At 54.3% G+C, this 14,023-nt stretch overlaps 1 protein-coding gene across 3 annotated transcripts; it reads right to left on the bottom strand.

Moving 5' to 3' along the window:
- Window positions 1–611: 611 nt before the first annotated feature.
- Window positions 612–12,824, bottom strand: CTSB (cathepsin B). 3 transcript variants are annotated; one of them, XM_054001652.1, is made up of 10 exons: window positions 12,735–12,824; window positions 7,201–7,352; window positions 6,583–6,668; window positions 6,074–6,188; window positions 5,345–5,463; window positions 4,628–4,713; window positions 3,808–3,954; window positions 3,040–3,156; window positions 2,121–2,249; window positions 612–2,012 (listed from the first exon to the last, which is right to left on the bottom strand). In XM_054001652.1, exons 2-10 carry the CDS (start codon window positions 7,324–7,326, stop codon window positions 1,915–1,917), a joined length of 1,023 nt encoding a protein of 340 aa, XP_053857627.1. In that variant the 5' UTR covers window positions 7,327–7,352; window positions 12,735–12,824; the 3' UTR covers window positions 612–1,914. The 3 variants fall into 3 exon arrangements, with proteins under 3 accessions (XP_053857627.1, XP_053857628.1, XP_053857626.1); XM_054001653.1 differs by having other exon boundaries at window positions 12,745–12,818; XM_054001651.1 differs by having other exon boundaries at window positions 12,679–12,782.
- Between the last annotated feature and the right edge of the window lie 1,199 nt (window positions 12,825–14,023).

The raw sequence follows: 14,023 nt of genomic DNA, 5'->3' as shown, positions 1-14,023 counted from the left end.
GGGATTCTGCCCCTCTGCCCCCCTCAGGTGAAACCCCACCTGCAGAGCTGCCTCCAGCCCTGGGGCCAACAGCAGAAGGACATGGAGCTGCTGGAGAGAGACCAGAGGAGGCCACGGAGCTGCTCCAAGGGCTGGGCCAGGCTGGGAAAGCTGGGGAGTGTTCACCTGGAGAAGGATCCAGGGAGACCTCAGAGCCCCTTCCAGAGCCTAAAGGGCTTCCAGGAGAGCTGGAGAGGGACTTGGGACAAGGGATGGAGGGACAGGACACAGGGAATGGCTTCCCACTGCCAGAGGGCAGGGATAGATGGGATATTGGAAGGAAATCCTTCCCTGTGCGGGTGGTGAGGCCCTGGCACAGGCTGTTCAGAGAAGCTGTGGCTGCCCCTGGATCCCTGGAAGTGTCCAGGGCCAGGCTGGACGGGGCTTGGAGCAGCCTGGGATAGCGGAAGGTGTCCCTGCCCATGGCAGGGGGTGGGACTGGATGATCTCTAATGTCCTTTCCAACCCAAACCATTTTCTGAAGACAAAAGGGTCTCACTTGGCTCCCACTCCAGACAACCATCTGAGGTGGTGGAAGCCAAGCAGAAACAACCAAGAGCCAGGAGCCGAGAGACACTGGAGAAATCATTTATTGGCACAGGTGTTCCAGCCAAGTACAGCACAGCTCTGCCTCACTGGTGCCTGAGCAAGCAGAGGTAAGGGGCTATTTTACAGTGCATGGAGAGCCTGCTTCACACATTTCAGACCCATAGCCTCAGGTCACTAATGTATTTTGTGCTTTAAAATTAAAAAAAAAAGCTCTTTGCTATATTAGTGTTGGCAAATCCCATGATTCCTCCTATACACAAGCTATTACCTCCCCCCAGTAACAAAAATAAGGGTTTTTACTTTCCTCAATAACTGGCTCAAGGAAAAAAATCGTGTCCAAGTTAGTGACACACCTCCAAGCATCTGCTTGAGCTCCCTGTAGCAGACTTGGGAACCATCCCTCAGCTCAGCATCCAGCACCTGCAGCCCCAAAGCACCTCAAATTTGGGTGCTGCACCCTTGCCCAGGCATGACCTGCACACATCAAGCTGCTCAGCCGTGGAGGAGAAGGGCTTTGCCCTTTCCAGCTCCCTCCCAGATGCTTGCAGGATATTTGATCAAAGGCTCCTGGAGCTCCAGTCAGGCCCTTCCCCAGCATCAATAACCCCAGACTACAGCAGATAAAAAAGTCAGTGAACAGCTGAGGAAGAAGTGGTTTGAAAAGCCAGAAGGATGGAGCAGAACAGGCAATGCATGAAGGACTTGGTGCAGGCAGCTCTGGCCAGAGCCACCCCCACATCAAGTTCATCAGTATTTTGTTCATTAATAGGTCTAAATTTAGCCAATTCAAGGCACACACTCACAGGAAATTCTTCCCTGCTTGTTCCAGGTGCTAACAGTCAGATCAACCCATCTGGGGGTGCACAAATCCCCCTGGCCATGGCTTTCCAGCAGCATCCACCTCTGCTGCCCCACCAAGTCCCTAATCCCAGCACAAAGCTACTGTTTCCTGCCCTCCCAGTAGCAAACTGGGCTGGAAGGGGTCCAGGCTAACCAAATTCCAAGAGGCCAGCGAGCCCTCCAGCAGTCCTCTGAGCAGGGAATGCCCCAATGTCCTGCTGTGACCCACCAGAAGCAGGAGGATTGCAGAAAGCAGTCCCACCTCCAGCTCCACCGTACAATTTAAAAAACAAAAAAAACCCCAAAAATTTTTAAAAGAAAAAAAAAAAAGAACAAAAAATTGAAAAAAAAAAAAAAAAGAAAAGATAAAAAGCTTTAATAAAGTAACCTGAACTAGAGTCTCTTTTAGAAGGGAGGGTCTCTGCACCCAACCCACTATCAGTTAAAAGCATCAGGGACTCAGGATTATTTGTGGTTTGATCAGAGTTACATCCTCTTCCAGTACTGCTCTGTCCTGGGGATGCCGGCCACAACCTCGGACTCGATGCCGCAGTGGTCATCTCCTCGCAGGATTTTGAAAAAACCTGGGAAGAAACCAAGAGCCAAAAAGAAAAAAAAAGAAAGTCACCCTCTCCATCCACCCGAGGGGAATGGGGCGGGGAAATGGGGCGGGGATTCCCGGTGGTTCTCACCGTTCTCCCCCCAGTCGGTGTTCCAGGAGTTGGCCACCAGCCAGTAGGGAGTGTCGTTCTCCACGCCCCAGCCCAGGATGCGGATGGCGTGGCCTCCCACCTGCTCCCCAGACACGTGCTGGTAGACCCCTGCAAGGCAAAAACACCCCAAAATGTCAACAGGCACCATCTGTCCACAGCACAGAGCGCTCACGGCCTGGGGGCCAGCCAAGTATCACAAACCCCAGAGTGGCTGAGGAGGGTTTTTTGGTTAAATGTGAAACTGAAATAGTGCAGAGTCTGGAAGAAGGAGTTCTGCATGGGGAGATAGCGACAGAATAGAAGGGAAAGTTTTTAAACTAAAAGATGGGAGATTTAGGTTGGGTGTAAGGAGGAAATTCTCGGCTGTGAGGGTGGTGAGGCGCTGGCACAGGGTGCCCAGAGAAGCTGTGGCTGCCCCTGGATCCCTGGAAGTGTCCAAGGCCAGGTTGGACAGGGCTTAGATAGAGGAAGGTGTCCTTGCCCATGGCAGGGGGTTGGAATGAGACGATTTTTTAATTATTATCTTCCCACCCAAACCATTCCATGATTCTCTGACCAATGCTCAGAACCAGCTGAGCACCCAGAGACACTCCCCGAGTGGCTCAAAGCCAGTCCACAAGTCCACAAGAGTTTTGAGGTCCTAAATCCGAGCTGCTGCTGTCAGCTGGAATTTGGGTTGCTTCCCACTAGGGCTCCTTGCCTGATCCAGTCCCAAGAACCAATTACCCTTGCTATGGATACAGGAGATGGCATCTGCCCATGTCCTTGCCACACCAGATACTCAAGTGTGAGGCTGAGATCTCCAAGACTGGAGAAGGCAGACCAGGGCCACAAAAGAGGGACCTTAGGTTGAAGCAGGGAACAGGGCTCCCCCTCCAGCGCCAGCGCTGCTGCTCACCAGATTTGTACATCAGGAAATCCTCGTAGACAATGAAAGCTCCTTCCACTGGGCCGTTCTTGTAGATCTCAGCCATGATTTCCTTCTCACTGCGAGGGACACCGTAGGACATGATGCCTAAAAGGAAAAGAATTCCCACCATTAGGATGGCACGGTCAGGCCACACAGGATGGCTCAGTGTGACCCTGCAGGAGGCCTCTTGCACTTAAATTCAGGTTAAATCCAAACCCAGCAGCTCCAGAGGGACTGACACAGCCAAGCAGGAAAAGTGGGCTCCAGCCACCCCTCTTCCAGAGGGAATTATTTAATCTGACTCCTATTCTGTACCCAAAGACCTATTCCAGACAGCTCTAGTGGGAAAGGACATTTTTCCCTGGTACATTCTGCTTTTTAAAACCTGAAATACTCAAGGTGAAGACAAACCTCCAAGAAACAGATGGATTATCCTAAAAGTACAGGGCTGGCTGCTGCCAAGGAGACTTGGAGGTGGCTTTGACACCAGATGGGGCTCAGCACCACACTCCTCAAGCCAGCCACGTGCACCAGGAGGACTCAAACCAGTTCCACCAGTTCCCCCTTGCCAGCTGAGTGTCAGCAAACACAAACTGTGCATCTGTCACACTCAGGTTTGCTCCAGGACCACCAGAACAGAGCCTCCAGGGACAGGGCACAGGGAAAAAAAACACCAGGAATGGGTTCACCCCTTCCCAGCTGCCCACCCCTCCCAGCTGCCACGAGGAGCAGCTCTGGAGCTGCCACCTCCCTTACCATAGTGCTTGTCCTCCTTGTATGAGGGCGAGTAGCCAGGCTCACAGTGCCGGCTGCATCTTGGGGTGCTCCCTCCCTCCCCGGTGCAGGGGGGCCGCGTGCCGTTGACATGGTGCTCGCACGGTGGGATGGAGTAGGGCCGGCAGCCTGTCCAGGACAGAGGTGACATCAACTGGCTGTCCCCAGAGATCCCGACAGCCACGCTGAAGAAGGCAGCAGAAGCCCCAGGAAAGAGCCTTTCTGCCCCAGGAGCCCCACAAATCAGTGGGGTGCAGGAGGTCTTCCCCTGCCAGATGGGCAATCCCTCCATGAGCAACGTGTTTCCCACCAGAGCTGCTTCCCACCACCTCTCTCCCCAAGTGGTGATGGAAAAGGTGGAAACGTGAACCAACTGATGGTCATGACAGGGGGAGGCAGAAGGTTCCAGTCTGGAAATTATTTTTTGAAGGGGGAACATGTCAGGAAGACTCCTGACCTCATCCAAAGCGTAGTGAACCGGTTCAAAACCGGCAACAACACAAACTTCACAGCCTGATTCATTCCTGCTATGGAAACAGGAGCCTTGGGTTGAGGGCTCCTGGCTCCCTTCCCAGATGTACCTCTTGCCTCTGGGTGCTGCTCAGGGACCCTTGTCCCAAAGGAGTGACTGGAAGGAGCCACGGGGGCAGGAGCAGCCAGCGGGGACTGCAGAGGTGCTTGAGTTGAAGGAGGGAGCAGCCACAAGGATGCAGACCAGGAGAGAAGCACCCCAAAAAACATGAGCCTTAACCAAGCAGAGATGCTCCTCCCTGCTTCCCCAAGGGTATCTGCCAGGACTTACCCACGTGGGAATCGTAGAGACCCCCGGACACGAGGCCCCTCTCTGTCCAGTACCTCCACGCACCAGAGGGGTAACCACCATTGCACCTGGGGGGAGAGGCACCAGCTCCAGCCCCAGCCATCCCATTTTGGGAGAGGCAAGGGAATGGAGCCAGCCTGGGATGGTTCAAAGGAAGGTTTGGGAATATTAAGCCTTTTTTTAGTCTGTTCTTTTCTTCCCCAGGATCTGCCTGGAGACACCAAGGTTTTGGGCAAGGAGGTAACAACACCCATGGCTCCAAATCCCAAAGTGCCTCCTTACCAGGTCCCTGACCAGCTGCTGCTGCCTGGAGCAACAGAACTTGGCGACTCAACTCCCTACCCTGTGCTCAACGACTGGGAAAGCCACAGGCAAAACACTTGTGCCTGAAAACCAAGGATCTGGGACTATGAAAAGATCCTTCCTTTGGCTTTGGCAGCTGCCAGCTCTGTGTGGGAGAGCAGCACTATGTGCTTGCAGCCATCACCACCCACTATGCTGGGGGCAGGATGTGTCCCAGTCCCTGGAATCACCTTCATGTTCCCTCCTAAATCCCTCATCCACAGCACAAACCTCTGGAGGAGCTCTGTGCTCATAAGGGAGATAACGACGGCAGGGCTGAAGCAATCAGCACCTCCAGGGTCTGTCCCTGCTCCTCCCAACCACCTTCCAAGTGCACAAGGACCAGGAGCAGCTCACCCCATGCCACACTCAAAGCCACAGCACGACAGCAGGTCCTCAGCTGAGACCTCCACGCTGACCTTGGCGTTGGTGTGGACACAGATCCGGTCTGAAATCGCTTCCACGGCGCCAAAAGCCTGAGGGCAACCCCAAAGCACCCATTAGAGCTGGCCAGGGGAGAGAAACCAGGAAACCTCCTGGAAATGAGAGCAGCAAGCATGGCCTGGCTGAGAGAAGCCACCCAGGAGCTCAGACACTGCAGGATCCCACAGTGTCCCCTCACAAAGGGCAACAAAGATGCTCCAAGGGCTGGAGCCCCTCTGCTCTGGAGCCAGGCTGGGAGAGCTGGGGGTGTTCACCTGGAGAAGAGAAGGATCCAGGGAGAACTCAGAGCCCCTTCCAGGACCTAAAGGGGCTCCAGGAGAGCTGGGGAAGGGCTGGGGACAAGGCATGGAGGGACAGGACACAGGGAATGGCTGCCCACTGCCAGAAGGCAGGGATGGATGGGGTATTGGGAAGGAATTCTTGGCTGTGAGGGTGGTGAGGCCCTGGCACAGGCTGCCCAGAGAAGCTGTCCTGCCCCTGGATCCCTGGAAGTGTCCAAGGCCAGGCTGGACAGGGCTTGGAACAACGTGGGACAGTGGCAGGTGTCTCTGCCCATGGCAGGGGGTTCAGCAGCAAATACAAAGGCGTGGGTTTTGCCCAGTAAATTTTATGGACACAACATTAAACTTCCCCTGTCCTTACCCAGCAAGAGCCACAGGAGCCCTGGTCTCTTATCTCGCTGATGGTGGGACAGTTGGGCCACTGCGTCCGCGAGTCGAAGTTATCGGGCAGCTCCACGTCTGCAGCAAAATCCACCCTGTGAGGAGAGGGAACTCCTGTCTCAGGAACACCAGCGAACCACGACGGGGTGCACTGCACTCTCCAGCCTCCTCTGAAGGTGGCCTGGAGGACGTTTGTGTTGTTTGCTTACTGAAGGAGCATAAATGCTTATGCTGTCCTCAGACCAGGCCAGCAGCTCCTCTGGCGTGTTCATTTTCAAGGATAACAAACTGCACAAGTGGCAGGACACAGGATGGATTCTCTCCTCACATGTGCTCCATGCTTAATTCCATGAACAATGTCCACCAAGCTGCACCAATGTCCACCCTGCTGCCCACAGCCTGCCAGGAGAGCCCCTCACCCACTCCAGATGCTCACGGAGGATCCACACAAGTTTTTCTGGAGCTTCACCTTCTCCTCCCTGCACTCACCTCTCGGGGAGCTTGGGCCCACCCAGGAAGGTGCCACAGAGCTTCTTCACATAGCTCATGTCAGCATTGTGGAAGTTGTGTCCTGCCTGGGAAGAGACACACAGCATTGGGACACGACTCTCCAGAGCCACCAAGAGCACATCTGGGATCACAGTTTGGTGCTCCAGAGTTCCCTGAACCCCAGCCAGAGTCTGACACTTGCTGCAAAGCCCAGGGGCCAAGAGCCAAGCACCTACAGACACAGAACACAGCCCAGGATCAGCCCATCAGGACCAGTGAGGTCCAGCTTGAGGCTTTGGACACAGCAAACTGGCCAAGGAGGGTCAGGTCACCAATAACTGGACACTCACTGCTTGTCTCCAGCCCCCTGCAGTGTTTCCTACTCTTACATTGCTCCTGTTCCACAAATTCATCCTGCTCTGCGCCAAGGAGGAGCTCCACAGTTCCTGTCACTGCAGGAACCCCTGAGAGCATCACCTCACTGGAAAAGCCAGCTGGGACTAAGGCTGGATCTATGTCACCACCTCAGTGACACTCCCAAAGCTCAGCCACTGAATCCCACAAAGAGACTGTCAGCAATGCCCCCCCAAAAGAACCCCAAATCAGCCCAGTACTCACCTTCCAGGTGGTGTTGAGCTTGTTTATGTGGTTGACCAGGTCATCAGAGAGAGGAGGGAAGTAAGGAATGCTGCGAGCGTTGGCAAAGGCCACCAGGACACACAGGAGGGACACGGGTGGCCACATCCTGGCTGCTGAACAGGACACTCCACCTGCAGCCAGATTGGAGCATCGTTGGAAACATTCCCAGGGTGGGCCCAGCTGCAGCAACACGTGGGAGGATAAAAAGTGTGGCTGCACCAGATCCCTCCTGATCCCCAACTGCCCCAAAGGTCAAGAGAGAGACACAGGAGCAGAGCAACAACCCCCCCTGCAGCTCAGGAGAAATCAGGCAAGGCAGCCTTGTTTGTTGACCACTGCAGGATTAGCAGCAGCAGGAAAATACCTTTTGAAGCAGATCCAAGGGATTTGGAGGGTATTAAAACCTGTGTTTACTTCCACAACAATGGCGAATAAGGACCAGGAGAAGGAACAAGTGACATCCCATCTCCACCCAAAACTTCAGGCATGGGATTTGATAGGCTCTGGCCCTGCTCTTCCCTTTTAAGATATTATTCCAAATTACATTTTTAAGAGCCTCACTTTGGCCAGACCGCTGCCCTGGGGGTGTCACAGCCCCAGGTGTGACCCCCTGTCCATGCACAGGGGGGTCAGCATGCACCAGAGGTGCCTGTGGCTGCTGTCCTCTGCTCCTCTCCCACCGGGGCTTTTCCCCAGGGAGGTGCAGGGAATGAGGAAAGCCCCAATTTGGGGATCAGAGACGCAGAGGAAGAGCAGGAAAGAAAGGACCACAGCCTCCCGTGCAGGAGCACAAGCACCATCCAGCCCACAGACACCCCAGGGCTCTGTGTTTTCCCTGCTCCCCTTTAACCTAATTCACATCGAATTGCCCAACTTCAAATTAACCCCCCAGCACCAGCAGCCACTTGTTCCCCGCCTGACTCAGACACATCACGAGGCCACGAGCTCCTTTATCTCTGCAAACACACCAGGGCACCCTCCTCCTCCTCCTCCAAACCCTCCCAGGTTCCTCCCACCAGCCCCACATCCACCCCAAGCCTGGTGAGCACCTCAGTCCCTCCACGGCAGGGATATTCAGGCTTTAATTCCTGCTCAACCCAGCGAGCTGAACGTGTAATCACCTTTGCAGGGTTTAAAGCGGACACGCAGCTCCTGCCAGCAGCCCCACAGCAGCAGAGCTGGACGAGCAGGGGATGGGGATGGGAGACACACACACACCTCCCTGCCGGCTGCTTCCACCCACTCCCAGCCAAGTTTAGCCTTTCCAGAGAAGAAAACCCAGCAGGAGTGTCCTACTTTCTGCCAGCAGTGAGCCCAGGCGGCTGCAGCTCGCTGTATAAAGGGGCTTTTTTCTCCTTTCCCACTCCTCCTTCCACCATTTATTTATTTGTTCCCCCTTCTTTGTGCTTTCAGCAGGACACTCAGCCCAAAAAAAAAAAAAAACCAGCTGAGTTTCAGCAGCACTTGGATCCTCCTACTTCTAAATATCACCTCTTTGAAGGGGTTTTATGCATATTTTCAGGGGTTTCATGAATATTTCCTTGCTTAGAGGTTTCTGCAGGCAAGGGACTTGCTGGCTCTGCTCCCCTGCTTACACAGGAGGCTACACCCAGGAAAATAAATATACAGGTATAATACAACTGTGCTTTTTGCCCACAACAGGCCACAGGAAGCCTGCAGGTAACCAGCCTGAGCTGAAGCACCTTTTTAATGAAAAATCTTATAAACATAATAATAATAAAAAAAATGAACACACACACACAAATATCAAACCCCAAAACACTCTGCACTTCCTGCAGTCAACTCGGTATTTTCCTATAACATAGGCAGGAGGCATTTCTGAGGCCAGAAGTCACATGATTACACTTTTCTTTTTTTTTTTTTTTTTTTTCCCAGCAAGATGTTTGTAAATCTGCTGACAGGCTGAAAACCACCCTGCCAGGCATCGATGTGCTGCTCACACCCAGCTTTTGAGGGACAGACACGGGACATCTCCCATTCTCGGGTTACCAGACCACACTCTCCAGGCAACCCAAAACCAAACTGAAAATAGATCCCAGCAGTTTCCCCTGAAAGAGGCAGAGTTTCAGCTCTGCTGCTTTGCATCTGCACCCTGGACGTGGCCCAGGGCCAGCAAACCCAGCAAAGCAAATAGCTGGGAGCCAGATAGTTCTTGAGGAAAAAAAAAAAAAAAAAAAAAAAAAAAACAAAACAAAACAAAAAAAAAACAAACAAACAAAAAAAAAACAAACAAAAAAAAAACAAAAAAAACCAAACAAACAAAAAAAAAACAACAAAAAAAAAAACCACCTCTTGCCAAGTCTACTGTGCACATGGAGCCTCCCCATGGGTGATGAGAGAACTGGGGGTGTCCAGCCTGGGGAAGAGAAGGCTCCAAGGAGACCTCAGAACTCCTTTCAGGGCCTAAAGGGGCTCCAGGAGAGCTGGAGAGGGACTTGGGACAAGGGATGGAGGGACAGGACACAGGGAATGGCTTCCCACTGCCAGAGGGCAGGGATAGATGGGATATTGGGAAGGAATTGTTCCCTGTGAGGGTGAAGAGGCACTAGAACAGGTTGCCCCAAGAGATGGGGGATGCCCCATCCCAAAAAACATTCAGGACAGGGCTCTGAGGAACCTGACATACAGTAAAAATACATAGTTAAAGATGTCGCTGCCCATGGCAGAAAGGTTGGAATTAAATGCCCTTTAAACACCCCTTGCACCCCACATATTTCCATTATTCTACGAGGTTTCCTATGGCTGCAAAGTTTAGGGTGGTGAGAGCCGACACCCAAGATCAGGTGTCCCAAGATCTGTCTGGAAAAGGAAGGGGAAATCCTCACCCCCGTGGGATTTCTTCCTCCCTAACACCCCCTCTCCCTGGCTTTATCCTGTGTACAGCAGGTCTATAAATAGCACACAGGCACGGGACTGGCAGGACGGATTCCCACTGGCCGTGGGTCATGTGCAGCCCAACCACAACAACCCCAGAGACCCTACAGTGATGAAAAGCTGCTGGTTTCCTCCCTCACCCCCTGTCCCAGCTGATCCGAGCAGCAAAACTTCCCCTGGCAGCGTTATCACACTGGTGCTTCCCCCAGCACCGCTATCTCCTCCTCACACCTAAAACCTCAGGGCTGTTTAAACCCCAGAGCAGCAGCCCCAAAACCAAAATTGCATCACAGCTGCTGCACCCCAACATTTGCTGCCCACTTTGTGCACAGCAAACAGGGCAGAGGAGTTTCCCCAGGAACCCCAGCAGATCCTTTCCCTCTGCACCCCACAACGTCTCCAGAGGTGCCTCAGCTTCAGGATAACCCTGGCTAAGGTTGATCCACAGCTCACATCCCACCACAGCCCCTCAGCTTGGAAACAGAAACAAAGCTATTGGGATTCTCAGGACACGTCAGCTCCCACCCTACGGAGTTGCCCAGATGTCAGGAGGATGTTTGGGGCTTACAAAGAGCCCCTCGGGTTGCTCCACCTTCCCCTGGACTGAGAGCAGGGAATACTTTGAGATCCAAAGCATCTGCTAATGCCATTTCTTGAAGGATGAGCAAGAAATAAACGCCCACCGGCACACCTGCCCCTGGGTGGGACAGGACACTCACGCTTCAGCCAGCTGGTCGCTTAGAAAGAGGAAATTTGGGCCAGCTGAGTGCAGCCCCTCTCCCAGGCAGCGAGGAGGAGGCAGCGAAGGCTCTGCAGGAGCTGCTCGGAGCAGCTGCAGCCTGCGAGGGAGGAGAGCACCCGAAGGGCTGTGGCTGTGCTGGTGCTGCAGCATCCACCCACAGCACTCTGTGCTGCCGCAGAGGAGGAGGAGACACCACCCAAGTGCCATCTCCATCCCTCCAGAGCAGATCGGGGAGCCAGGGCAGCTCCCCGCCTGTTTTCTCGAGGACAGAGCTCCTGACAGTCGAACCCTGACATCCCAGACCTCGGCAGGATCCCACATCACCCTCCCAGCAGCCAAGGCAGGCACACGGTGCCCACAGCAGCGAATCCCTTCGCCCTTGCACCACAAAGGTCTCCCCTCCCCAAAACAAAGCCCACAGGTCCCATTAAACTTTATTTAAGAAAAAGCAACAACCCAACCCCCAAACCGGCTATTCCGAGCCCAGCTCACATGACTCAGCCGGGGCAGGTCAGACCACAGATAAGACACAGCCCTGAAGCATCTCCCAGCTCCTGCACTGTCTGGGCCAACCCCCTGCAGGCACAGACGGAGGCGTCCACACCTTCTCCAAGGCTCTGAGGAAGGTAAAAGCTGTCCCACCCTCCCTTCTACAACACCCCCGAGCCCTCCAGGGCCAGGGGTGCTCGGCACAGCCCAAATCATGTGTCCTGCTCCGCACCAGCCCTTAGCCTGGGCCGAGCTTTGTCCTTTGTTCTCTCTGCCAGGGCTTGTGACTCCAAGCCACAACAAAGCGAACCCAGAGAGGTTCAGCTCCAGCTCCCGATCCAGCTCAGCCTGCTGCGTCACCAGGTGAGCTTGGCAGCCCCAAACCCGTGCTCTGCCGACTTCATTACAGCTCTCGCTGCATTACCACAGCTTGAATTATTTTTTCATCGAGAAAAAAAACCAAAAACATCAGGCACTCCTCCCCATGCTTATTCCCTTCTAGCAAAGCCAGATCACTAACACAGGTCAGATAACAGAATCCTAGAGATCTGAGTTGGAAGAGATCCTAAAGGTCATCTAATTTCAACCCTACTAGACCTGGCTGCTCTGTATCTGACAAAGTAATTCCCTCATAGACAAGCTGCAGCACTCACCTCTGCAGCTTCCATGCACAGAAAGCACAAGATTCCTCCCAAATGAAGCTGCACTGATTTTTTTTTTCCCTTCTTCTTCCTACAGACCAATCCATAAACCAGAGTCTTGCACAAGCCCCCAGACACCCCATGCTACGGAAATCCCTTCCTTCGAGGGAAATGCCAGGAGGAAGCGATCTTTGCTACATCACGCCCGCAGAGCATCCCTGAGAGTGGGATACGGGGATGAGAGATTCATTCCAGGCCAGAGGGACGCATGGCAGCTTCTCCACCGCCATTCCCAAGCCACGGTCCTGGTCCAAACCCAGGCTGGGCTGTGCATCACGGGATGTTCCCAGGGTGCCAATGCGACCTCGGCGTCAGCTGACGAGCAGAGATGCGCTGTTTTTCCTGTCCCTATCATAAAAACAAGGCTTCCTCTCTCCTCCCATGACCTTTCTTGAAGGTTTGATGCGTTTTGAGGGTTCATTTTCCCGGCAACAATCTGCGCCGCAGCGCATCCCCCTCCCTCATCCCGCATCCCGCACTAGCCATGGACAAAAATCCCCCAAAACGCCGCTGGAAAAAGCGGGAGACGCTGCTGCTGTTGTCCCTGCGGGTGCTCCGTGGCCCTCACGGAGCCGTGCGAGGGGGTGCCCCATTGCCGCGTCCCCTGCCCCTAAGCATCCCCTCCCTTACCGCTCCTCGCCGCCGCCGCGCCCGCTGCGCTTCTAATGCGCGTCCCCGGCACTCACCGGGACTCACCGGCACTCACGGCCCCAGCTCGGTAGCCACGGCCGGGGCAGCTCCCGGAGGCTGAGTCATCCCGGCCGGCCCGCCCCCGGCGTGACAGCATCCTGCCGGCTGCCCGCCCCCAGAGCCCGCCTCCCTCCCTCCCTCCGTCCATCCATCCCTGCGTCCATCCCTGCTCCCGGCTCCATCACTGCTCCCCACTGCTTCTCTCCTTCCTCCTGCCCGCTTCCCTTCTGCCTCCATCCCTGCCCCTGCAGGCTTCCATCAGTCCTGCCTGCACCCCTGCTCTGCTTCCATCCCTCCTCCTGCCGACCTCCATCCCACCTGGTTTTCATACCTCCACCCTGCCTGCATCCTTCCTTCCTCAATTCCACCTCCAGCCCACCTGTATCCCTCCAGCCTGCCTCTGACCTTCCTCGATCCCACAGATGTTCCGCCCTCTGCCATCCCATTCCTGCATCTTCCCTCCCGCCTTTCTCCCTTCCTGCCGTACTCCATCCCGTTTCCTTTTCATTTTTCAATCTGCCTGCATTCCTCCTCAATCCCACCTGCACCCCACCTTTATCCCGGCTTAATCCCATCCTGCTTCCTTCCTCCATCCTATCTCCATCCCATCTAGTTTTCCTCCAGCAACCTGTCTGGATTTTTCCTGTATCCCACCCTTTGCTATCCTGTCTCCATCCTGCCTCTATACCTTTTCCTTCCCATTTCTCTGCTCCTGGAGGATCGCTGGAGGCCATTCTCCAGCTGGCCTCTCTCCCATCTGGTTTTCCTCCTCCAACCTGCCTGTATCCTTCCTAAACCCTTCTGCATCCCACACCCATCCCTTTTCAACTCCACCTGCATCACACAGGTTTCTCAGAAAAGCTGTGGCTGCCCCTGGATCCCTGGAAGTGTCCAAGGCCAGGTTGGACAGGGCTTGGAGCAGCCTGGGATAGTGGAAGGTGTCCCTGCCCATGGCAGGGGGTGGAATGGGATGAGCTTTAAGGTCCCTTCCCACCCAAACCATTCTGAGGTTCTGTGATCCTCCTGCTTCCCTCCTCCAGCCTGCCTCTATCCCATCTAATTTTCCTACTCCACCCTCCTTGCACCCCACCACTATCCCGTCTCCATGCCACCTGCATCCTCTCAGCATCTCTTGAAGTTTTCATCTGGAAATACAGAAATATTTCACTGTGTTGCTGTGCTGATTGACACTTTTCCCCTCATTTTGGCCAATTTTCAGGAGTATGAACAACAGAAAAATAATCTCAGGAACCATTTTCAAGCCCTGTTCTAAACCATAATGACA

The sequence above is a fragment of the Vidua macroura genome, chromosome 31, assembly GCF_024509145.1.
Source record: "Vidua macroura isolate BioBank_ID:100142 chromosome 31, ASM2450914v1, whole genome shotgun sequence".
NCBI classification, from domain to species: domain Eukaryota; kingdom Metazoa; phylum Chordata; class Aves; order Passeriformes; family Viduidae; genus Vidua; species Vidua macroura.
This window is presented reverse-complemented; position numbering and strand designations above follow the sequence as displayed.